General features: G+C 40.7%; 1 protein-coding gene across 1 annotated transcript; it reads right to left on the bottom strand.

Annotated features, from left to right (window-relative positions):
* Nucleotides 1–241: 241 nt before the first annotated feature.
* On the bottom strand, nt 242–10286 carry lmnb2 (lamin B2). The gene is made up of 13 exons (XM_063501120.1): nt 9833–10286; nt 7482–7618; nt 7184–7340; nt 6742–6867; nt 6481–6579; nt 5745–5816; nt 5526–5651; nt 5163–5383; nt 4511–4748; nt 4322–4429; nt 3682–3801; nt 3504–3584; nt 242–2669 (listed from the first exon to the last, which is right to left on the bottom strand). Exons 1-13 carry the CDS (start codon nt 10049–10051, stop codon nt 2634–2636), a joined length of 1740 nt encoding a protein of 579 aa, XP_063357190.1. The 5' UTR covers nt 10052–10286; the 3' UTR covers nt 242–2633.
* Between the last annotated feature and the right edge of the window lie 1265 nt (nt 10287–11551).

Genomic DNA, 11551 nt, shown 5'->3' with positions numbered 1-11551 from the left:
GTTATTTGTAAAATCATTCTAAGTGGTATTTTTTAAAATTGGGACTACCCTGGACTCCGCAGTGTCTGTCAGATAAACAGCAGCAGTAACTGTCACAAGTTCCTCAAAAGCCATTATTTGACTCATATTTTTTTTACTGAGGATCAAATGATGTCTGTTCAAGGCATTCTTTATAAACACGCCTCACCCCACTAATATTAATGATTTGTATGCACATAGAAGACTCCTGATACCAAATACATATGTGTAAAACATTTATTAAGTGTACAAAAAGTAGCTTGACAGAAAAATCATAGATAAAACAGACAATACATGCCATAACCCCTACATGAATAATAGCATTTCTCCGGTTCTTCGGACTTCTGTTGTCATCAATGTTGGTTACTTTTCAGTTATTAGTAAAGCAAGTGGTGCTTTCTCCCAATAGAAATCAAAACATTTTATATTAATTGTTCGTATCAAGTGAAGCCTTTCAACTTTTTAGTGGAACACTACAGGAATAGTGTTTAGGTAATATTTTTCTTACATGGACCCTGAAATATAAAGTCGAGTTTCCCAGTTTCATTAAGTCACAAAAACCCTACCAGAGCCAATCTAAGAATTGTACACACATAAAAAAAAAAAAAAAAAGTTAAACTGATTACATAGAACTAGTAAATCACACAACACAAACACACGAGAGAGCCGTTTCCACAATAACACACAGCAGGTATGAGAAACACTCATACAGTGTGCTCAAGTCAGAAACAGAGTACAGACGGAGACCGTGTACTCGAAATATCACGTCAGACCTGCAAAAGTCTGAGGAAACAGGAATCTTACTTTCATCATTTATCCCACACACTTCAAACATTTTGTCAGTTTTAGGTTTCAGATTGAGAAAGCTTTAACTTTAATTTCATCATCTAACCTAATCCAAGTGACACTGCACTGTTCAAAGAAGAACAAACCCAGGCAAAGAAAAACTGGCCGCTGCATGGTAAATGTTCCTAAACCCTAAAGCCTCAGCTCCACTCTGCAGATCCAGGTGCTTATTAACAGCATGGCATGTTGGTTAGATGAGTCCAGCATCCTGTCTGTCTGCACACATACGTCCTGTTTCTGGGATGAGTGTTTTGGCTCAGAGACGCAACATTTAGCAAGTCTGAGAAGCACCAATTAGTTCTCCAACTTTGTCGAATGAAAACTGAAAACGGCAACAAGAGGCAGAACAGCAGACTGTAAGAAGACGCCACCCACCCTACAATGTCAGCACTTGTAATAAGTGTTCTATTATTGTTCTGAAGTTTAGTTTCATTGGTTCTCTGGAGGCATCGGTCAGTTTTTGTTACAAGTACAGATTTCTTCCTCTGCAGACTACACACGGGCAGCATAGACACGCACCTGCTAACAGAAGCGTTGCCAGTCAAAATGAACCACTAGTGTTTTTTGGTCAAAAAAAAAGTGCTGGCCTCACTAAGAAAATCTCTACAAAAAACTATTAGCAACAAATAAAGCCAGTCTAGGCAATAAGTTGCAGTGTAATTCAAAAAATAAGAGCTAAATAAGAACATTCAAACACTGTAATGGAGCGGTGTGAGGGCCCTGGACTTCCTCTGGGTCTGCTGTCAGGGTTTACACAGCTGCTTTGGAGCACTCGCAGCTCTTTTAGGAGTGGATAGGACTGAGTTCAACAAAGCACATTTCCCTGGGAAAGCAGGGTTCACATGCATCACATAATTCTGACTATGCTAGTCTTGTTGAGGGTCGTAAGAACGCAGACGGGAGAGCTGCATGATTTTAGGTTTGGCAGTGTTTTTTCCTGGCTTTATGGATTTCTGCCTGCAACTCAACTGGGAGCCACATTTAACAAAAAAAAAAAAAAAAACAAACAAAAAAACAAAAACAAAAAAGGAGGTTGCTTTTAGTTTTCAGAAATCTAAGAACGTTTTATCTTCACCTTTGAAGAAATAAGGAAGAGAAAAGTACAGAGCATAGTGACAAAGAGCTCTGGGTTGTGACCAGAAGGTCAAGTAACAACCGAGTGTACCTCAAAGGTCAGAGGTGGTTAGATTGAGCCCAAAGTAGAAGAACTGGATCCAGTCAATTTGCAAACCACCTTTTGAATAGGGAAATCCAAGGTAACTGAACAAGAATGTAACGTTTCATTTGCATTTGGATGCAAGTGAAAGGAAGACTTCAAAAAATACTAAGAAAACATGCAGCAGACAAACATGAGTATCCACGCAGTAAATGTTAAAGTTAGAAACACATTCAGAAAGGCCCTGATGTCACAAGAAAAGGGTTTGATAACAGATGCATTTTACCCAGTACACACCCAGTATACAGCGGGTGTACATAGCATATATACTATATATAGTATATATACTCTATATACCATGTTCTGCTGTGCTTAGAAGTTGGGATCCATCATGTCTAATCCATCGTTGCTGGCGTCTGACTAATTTTTATTGACTCATTAAAGTAGGTTCAGAAATATGGAAAGCTATAAAAACCAAGTCCATTATACAAAAAATGATCTTGAATAGTAAAAACATCAAATAATGAGGCAATGGACAGGATCATATCTGAATGGCTCTAGAAGAAAAAAGTAGTATATAAAGGGTAAAAGCCATCTACTTATGAGGAAGGCTTCACATGATGGCACACTCTCTGGACGACACTTTGCCCTGTAGGAGAAGCAAAAAGGTTTGTTATTGGGAGACTTCCATGTATAGCTGTACACATGTACAAGTTCCAAAGACTGACTCCATCCAACAGCCTACAACAGGTGCTGACTGAGACAGACCATGTGTTCTATTACTGTTTAACCTCAGTAAATAAACATGTTATGAAAACTATGAGCTCATTTTGAATGTGATCGCAGCCACAAGTCATAAATACGTTGGCGCAGGGTCACATGCAGCACTGTGTAGCATCCCCTCTTCTTCTAACAGCAACCCACAAGTGTGTGGGACTTGAGGACAGCAGCTGTTTGACTTGTGGAAGAGGAATGTGTCCCATTCTTCTCTGTCAGAGGATTCCAGCTGCTCAGCAGTTCTGGCCCTGCTTTGTCCTGTTTTTTGGGTGCAAACTGCCACTTCCATAGGCACTGATTTTGGTTAGTATGACCTCAGCAGTTTCCCCACTTTGCCTCAGTCTATTTTAAACTAGCTTTGGTCCAGAGAAGACAGCAGTGTCTCTGGATAACACTCCGTTGCTGCCTCTTTGCATGACAGAGCTCTAACCTGCATCTGTGGATGGCACGCTGAGCTGTGTTCACACACCGATCCTGAACCCATGCACTGATTCCCCCCACACAATCATGCCCGTTTTAAGGGACTGGTGATACAGATATCCAACAATGATGATATTATGAACTACAGATGATCGAGTCAAAATGAGCTCATAGTTTTCTTAACATCTAATCTAACTGCAGTGACAGCCCTGCTCCTTTACACTGAGCCAAACACAAAGTTTTACCAAAAAGGTAAAGAAAAAGAAAAATTGTTGGCCAAGTGTACCGTTTGTGCCACTTTCTCCTCCTCGCCATCAACATCATCTACATCCACCTGAGTGTTGGTTACAGTCCTCCTGGCCACCTCCTGTGAGACAAACACCGCATGACTCAAAAAATAGAAACCATGTACGAATTTCAAGCAAAGGAAACTGGTTTAGTTAGCTATGCAAGGACGTCTTTACCTCGCCATCAGCATTGACCAAAGAGGTAACTATGTCATTTCCTGTGCCCCAGGAAGCCTGACTTTTCCACAGCAAGTCAGTTGGAGGACTGTGAGCCATACCAGCATCGGCAGACCACACCTAGGTGCAGGTAAACAACACAAAAGGCCATTTACAACATACAGCTTCACATATTACATTTTTACAATATTACACAGCATGATCATCACGGTACAGTCTGTTAAACTTGAGAAATATCAGTCTGAGCCGCTGGGAATCCATTTCACCTGCACAGGTGCAAATCAATGACAACAGGTGCAGTGGAGAGACAACAAGTCAATGCCCCAGAAGGTTTAGCAGTTGGAGGCCACAGACCTTCGCTCCCTCCTTATCCCTCATGACTGATTTTTCTCTTGGTGTCCTTGTCACCTACTAGTAGCATGAGACCACCATTGGGTGGCAGCACATTCAGTTGTGTGTCTCCCAGCACAGTTCTAAGAGCATGGAGGAGTTACCAGGGGATAGAGGGAGAATGGCTGCTACAAGCCAAATGATCTTTGCTGGTGGGCTCTTTATCAGTGTTCCTGTCTCACCTCCACTACATGTGTGTCTATACGTGTCTGATCGTTTAGGGTCATGCAACCATACGCAATCTACTCACCGTGACAGACTGCCCAGCTTTCAGGACGTATTTTGGCGAGAACTTGTAGATGATCTCTTCCCCATTGTCAACCTGTCTCTTCAATCTCCAGTTGCCCAGAGGCTGGTCCTGCAAGACATGAGGAGCCTTAATACAGAAGCGCACTTTGTTCAGAAAAGGAGACGCAATATAAAATTTCACCTAACACACCTGCTCAGTATCGTTGGTGAGTGTGACTGCGTTTCCATCCATGTCAGTTGGTGATATGGTGACGGCTCCAGTAGCCGTAGCCTCTTCTGACACCAGCAACTGCTCCTCTCCTCTTCCAATCTCGGGCATCTCCCTAGCCTCTGCTTCCGCTCTCTTCCTCTTAGAGGAGCGGGAGGATGAAGATCCTGTCAATCTGGACACTGTGACTCGGGAAGACGGGCTGGGGGACAGCTTCAGTCTAAAACAGGAGGAGAAAATGATGCTGTTGGAATCAATGCTGTTGCAACGATCCCAACAGTCTAATCTGATCCAAGTATCACTTTCCACCCGCTACACATCCTACCCACAGTGCCTAAAGTAAGTACTGGCTCTGATGGCATCCTCATGATAAAGTACTTGATAAAATACTTCTACTGCGGAAAAACAATCAGTATCAGCAAATACCACACATACAGATACCTTGGCTTCAGGTACCTCAAGGTACAGATGAGATTATGACTTCTATTTTTTTTTTTTTAGCCCAATCAGTCTCATTCACCTCCACAAGGACTGAAACAGTTCAATGATGTGAGAACATAGGCCAGTCTGAAACTGGATTTCACACATTTATCACTTTGATTCAGTTTATAAAGCACACCACAAACATGTGCACCTGTGTTCCTCTCCCTCCAGCAGTTTCCTGTATGCATTGATCTCCATATCCAGAGCGAGCTTCACATCCAGCAGCTCCTGGTATTCACTGAGCTGAGAGTTCATCCGGTCTCTCAGTTCACCCATTTCTTGTTCTTTTGCTTCGATGGCACGGCGGTGCTTGTCTCGCTCAGACGACAGAATTTCTTCCAACTCTCTGATACGATCTTCTGAGGCAGCCACCTACAAAAGCAAACATGCAGACACCACCCAATTAAAACCAAATAGCAAACCACCAGAAATCCTGAGCTGTTTAAGTGATTTAAAGTGTGGAAGCTGTAGGAGAGGTCTCCATTTGGGTGTACTGGTGTCCATAAAGCCACACCTGTTTCTGCAGGGCGCTGAGCTGGTACCCAAGGCTCTCTATTCTGGTACGAGACTCCTGCAGCTCCTCCCTGGCTGAGCTCATTGCCTTGTCATTAATCTCAGAGGACACTTTGGCATTATCCAACTGCAGACAGAATGAGACAGATAGGATATTTGAACACAAGGAGCATAAAACAAAAAGAAAGAAAGGGGGAAAAGACAAACATGTGTCACTCACCTTAGCCTGAAACGTTTGCTCCAGTTCTTCCTTATAAATAGAGACTTGCTCATCATGTTGCCTCCGCAGGTCCTGGTTGAGATCACACAACTCTGATTAACATTCATTCTTAACAGAAAGCCTGCTGAGCAGTGCTGACACAGATGTGGAAGTGAAATTTAGCATCAACACAAACACAGTACAGACCTGGCCTTTATATTCTAGTAGTAAATATCTCATAATATAATATACTTGCCAAAATGGTTACAGAGAAAATTAAGAAGTCCTAGCACGCAATGTGAAATTGTGCAGCGTTTTACAGTCAGAGCCAACCAGCATGCTCCTGTGCATGTGAGCACAATTTTCAAAAAACAACTAGAATTGGTGTTTCCAACACAAGATTTATCAAGGAATAACAAGGTGAACTCATAGTGACCTCAGCAGATTCGTGCTTTCACAGTGTGACATTCTGGGTCAGTGGAGCTGCTGCTACCAAAAGATATTAGGGTTAGCTGCTGATGGCAACCTGCCCAGGTGTACGGGTACTTACAGAAACTTTTGATAACCGAAGTCTGAGAAACACAGTACTGGTTTTCTTTTGGTGCCACAGGCAAAAAAGAACTAAAACCGGACTGATACTAAAAATGCCTTTATTATTTGTATGATAACATTTGTTTTTCCAATGACACAACTGTACCTGTAAATATACTGGGTTGTAACAGCCACAGACACGGGAACATCAGAAATGAAATCATACCTGTAAAGCTTGTGCCAGTTTGAACTCATAGTCCTGTCTGACTCCAGAGTCCACCTCCACTATTCTCTGCTCATGTCGACGGCGAGACTCGCGCACCTCCTGAGCACAAGAAGTGAGTGAAGTGTAACAGAGAAACGTCACCCAAAGAAAACCCAAAAACATTTCCAGGTTAAAATAGAGAGGAAAAAAAAATCTGATTATGCAAATTAGACTTTATGGCAGTCTTGTGCACATGCACAGTATTTACGACACAACCCTTACCTCATCAAACATAGTCTTCCTGAACTCCAGCTCTTCACTCAGTGACTGACAGCGGTTCTCCAAGTCTACACGCATCAGCGTCTCTGCCTCCAGCTGGCGTTTACCAACAGCATGGCTGTCCTCTGCCTACACACCATAAAACATTTATTAGCACATGGACAACATTGGGCTGATTGGCTAGCTCTTCATGACCAAGCAGAGAATCATTGTCATGTTAGTCTGGCATACAAAAAGTAAATGAAACATTTACTTTTGGAGACATAATACCCAACTGAAAAGGTAAACACAATAAACCAGAATATATCCCAAGCATATCATAAAAAATGTCATATCAATCATGATATTGTGGTGATCATATATTATCATTTCTGATTATTCAACCATTTCTAGATATTTTTTTTCTTTTTCTCATTTTTTACTAAACATCTTGCATCTTTCCCACCTTGGCCAGCAGGTTCTTGACATCAGCTAGCTCAGAGCTCAGAGCAGCATTTTGGCTTAGAGCTGTTGAAAGAGCTGCTTCATTCTTATTCAGCTGGGCTTCCAAACCACTGGCCCTGGACATTGCTGCAGCAAGATCACCATCCTTTTTCTTTATACTGGAACAAATGGACAAGGAGGCAGAACACAATTATTATCTTTAAGTGGTCACTTAATGGCCCTTACAAGCAAACATGTTCCCAAATCTTTAGCCACGTTAACACGATTTCAAATAAAAAAAGTATTTGATAAGGCGTTACCTGCGTGTAGCTTCTTCCAGGTCAGCCTGAGCCTTGCCCAGATCTATCTGGAGCCTGGCTCTCTCTTTAGCAGTTTCATCCAAAACTCGCCGAGCATCAGCCAACTCTGCCTCATACAGAGCCTTTAGGCCTGTTACCTAAAGAGAGGGATGCAAGACACATTACCTGGTGGCTTGGCCTGGTGAAGAAAACAAACACTACTGACTGTTTTCTGAGTGGTTACATATTACAACAGAAGGATGTTTCTAAAGTTCACCTTAAAAAAATAAATAAATAAATAAACCCCAACCTATTTCTTTTTTCCCCCCTTTCTTTTCTTTTAATCAGACAGAGGATTATTACAGGAACATACACTAAACTAAATATACACTGTGGCTCCATTATTATGTCTTAAATTTAAATTTGTTCCCATTTTAAATTTTTTTATCTAATTTTATCTGAATAAATAATGAATTGAAAATAAAATAAATAATAATAAATAAAACTCTTTCCGTCAAGCATTGGGAGCAGCTGTTTCAAGCTGACCTACTAATTTCATTCAGTATCAATTATTCTGAATGAATAGATCCAACTACCACAACTACACACACTTGTGTGACGTTTTCAGTAACTATATATAATGTTAGGATGTAACAAAAGTAATTACTGTCTGAAAATAGTTTTAAAGCTTTCCTCCAAAAAATACCCCTTAAGTACTTCATGGGCATCTATAAAACCTATAGAAACCAGCCATTGCATGTTGCTTCACCAGTGGCAAAAAAGGTGAAGAGAAAGAAGACAGAACAAAGCAAGGAAGACCGGTACAACCATTTACACAATGGAGAGAGGTTTGGGATTTAGGACTTTCCAAAAATGTCAGCAAGCATGTCACACTTCTACTGGATCCAGAATTTAAAAAACAAAAAAACAAAAACAAAAACAAAACTTGCCTGCTTATGATCTAATTTACATTTTTTTAAATGACCTTAGTGTCACTGGAATTTAAAAGGACATTTTTAGAATTTATATTATGTAAAGTAGCAACCCTGTCAGTGTTAGCCACATAACTACTACCTGCAGTAATCCAAAAATGACTCATGGTCTTTAAAGACAAACAACAACAACAACAAAACAGCAGAAAACAGTCACAAATGCAGGCTTGTTAATTCAGAACACGTTTAGGGTGTTTTCCTTTACTCTTTATAAAAGAAGGAACTTTGGAACATAGTTTATGAAAGTGTAAAAAGGGTGGACAAGGCCAATTTTTCGCGAATTTGGTTATCGCGTGCGTTCATCGCACGCAATAACCAACCAACCAACCAACAACCCCAATCAACATCGCTGTGTTGATTGGGGTTGCTAGGTTACAAGAAAAACAGGAAATTGATGTTGCTATGGGCAACAACGTGTCTTTGCAACACCACCTGCTATAACTCCAGTAGAAACACTACAAAACCAAAATTTATCTGTTGTAGGTCAAGTGTCGAAATAGTAGTTCCTTTAAGAAGCAGTTCCATTACAGGGTTGCTACCTGTGAGCATACAATGACTCACAGCACGAAGAAATAAAGGATCTGGCACCATTACAAGATATACCATTACTCAAATATGTTGGGTTTCTGTGTTTGTTTTTTTTTGATGAAGCAGAAATCATACATCATGTCACATATAAAAAAAAAAACAGAAACCACGCACAAGTTCAAATTTTAACTTTAGGGCAACAACTATTCAAGATTACAACAAACACCTTTGTCCCATGATAGGTTCTATTGATGTTTATCTGATTTAGTCCAAAAACAGACTAAAAGATAGTCTGAAACAGCACATACTCAGCTTTTAACTTGGGATTATTTAAATGTTTTCTGTTACTTCGAGAATACATTAAAAGTGAAATGAAGCGCAAAAGTGTCTTGATACAATCATCCAGGTAAGGAAATCAATCATTGTGGTAAAGAAATTCCCCAAAAATGGATTCTGTGTGTGTGGGGGGCAAAGTCAAATGAAGTGACAAATTCACAAATACAAAAAATACATTAAATTTAAAAAAAAAAAAAAAATCACTGGGCAGAGATTGGCGCGCAGACCCACCCGCTCAGCGCTTCCGGTCCGGTCACATTTGAATACAGATGCAGTGTGGATCATTACGGCAAACAATGCAAAGTCAACGGCACCAGTAAAGCTGAGTTTACCGTATCTGAGCGCACTGTTAGTTACACATTTTACGCCGCATAACTAACGTGACTTATAATGAACGATTTTCCCTATCGTTCAAGACTAGAAATGTGCGCGCACGTGCCTTTTTTCAGTTACACATTTTTACGACAGGGATCACGTGCTGATATTACATTTGCCGAAATATTTTCATTTACTAACCTCTCTCGTAGTCACCTCTTCTTTTTCCGACACTTTGACCATTAGCCGGTCATTCTCCAATTCCAGCGCCCGCACGCGATCGATGTACACAGCCAGCCTGTCGTTCAGATGTTGCAACTCCTGTTTCTCCTGCAAACGAGAAATCCGAGTCGGGGAGAGAGGAGTGGAGGCCGCTGACCGGCCAGCTTCACGGCTTGGGGTAGCGCTTGCAGTCGCCATAGCGGTTCCTTCAAAATTCTGCCTGAGTTTTCCTCAGCACTCAGCGAGCAAAAGAAAGTAAATGATTGTATCTACTGGCTTTGTTAGATCGGGATGCAAAACAGCTCCTCTTGATAGTTAGCGCCAGGATATCGCAATCAATGAGCCGGAGGACCACGCAGTGTCTCGAACGCTTGCTTTACACAGTGATGTGATTCCAAGATGGCCGCGGTCAGGACCGCGCCAAAAGCAGAGGACGCTTCCTGTCCGCAATGGCTGATGGGAAAGCAGAGGTACGGGAAGGGCGTAACGTAACGCATAACCTCCTGTCCAAACAAAAGCACCTTTAGAGGTTTTTTTCGAAAATGTCCCGTGACTTTAACATTATGAAGGACAGCTTCCCCACCAAAACCCACGAAAAATTACCAGAAAGAACTGTTCACACTTGATAGCAATAGGATAGGGTTACACGGGTGCAGACTGTGACGTCAGGCCATAAAACCAAACTTCACCTTTCCTCTATGCTTAGAAATAGAAGCAGTTCATTCTGGTAAATGACAGTATATTTATATTCCTGTGAGTGCCAAACATAGTGTGTGTGTGTCATTGTTCTACTGTGCTTCATTGTTCTGGTAACAGTGACAATAAAGATCTATCTTATCTTATCTTGTCTTATCTTATCTTTTTATACAGTATGTCAGCACTCAAAGACAACCGCTACAACTATAAAACATTCTATTACATAATTATCCCACTTGTAAGCAGTGTTGCTCAAGTTACTTGAAAATAACAGTTATTTGCTAATTACTGATTACTCCTCCAAAAAAGTAATCCTGTTACTTTATTGAATACTTATTTCCAAAGGTAATTAGCTACTTATTACTTAGTTACTTTTTAAAAACATGAAACTCAACATAATTCTATTGTTTGAGCATAATCCATCATATAAAATTGAAGTCTCTTTTAAAAACTTGTTTTATTAATTTTAATCTTTTAACTTTATGCGCATTGCAATTAAATTATATGCAACAGTGTTTGACTTGAAGAAATTTGTTAACATTTAAACCTATTTCCTTTATATTCCAGCATATAAAATAAAATGGGGTTTTTTTGTGTTTACACTCACTCTTTCAAATATATGAAAGTAAAACACTGCAAAAAATAAATAAAATCAAAGATTCAGTGGCACTAAGTCCTGTTGTTCTTAAATCTATTTTCATCCGTTTAGCAGGAGCGGCGCCAGTGGAGGTTTTCCCGGTGCCGCAGCTTTCATGTCAATGGGGGGATCCGGGGGTTTGCTCAGATTTGAAGTTTAATTTTTCACTGTAGAAAGAGGTTTTCTTCCCACACAGAGTGTACAGCAGACACTAATGTTTTTGTCACTTTTTTTCAGAATCAAACTCAAAGTAATGTCAGTACTTCCAAGCTTTAAGCGCTGCATGGTCGTACTCTCTCCAGCAACACGAGCCTGTTGCTGCCACAGATGTCGCACGCTCATACGTCATTGTCATGAGACACTCT

The sequence above is a fragment of the Pelmatolapia mariae genome, linkage group LG17 (assembly GCF_036321145.2).
Source record: "Pelmatolapia mariae isolate MD_Pm_ZW linkage group LG17, Pm_UMD_F_2, whole genome shotgun sequence".
In the NCBI taxonomy this organism is placed as follows: Eukaryota; Metazoa; Chordata; class Actinopteri; order Cichliformes; family Cichlidae; genus Pelmatolapia; species Pelmatolapia mariae.
This window is presented reverse-complemented; position numbering and strand designations above follow the sequence as displayed.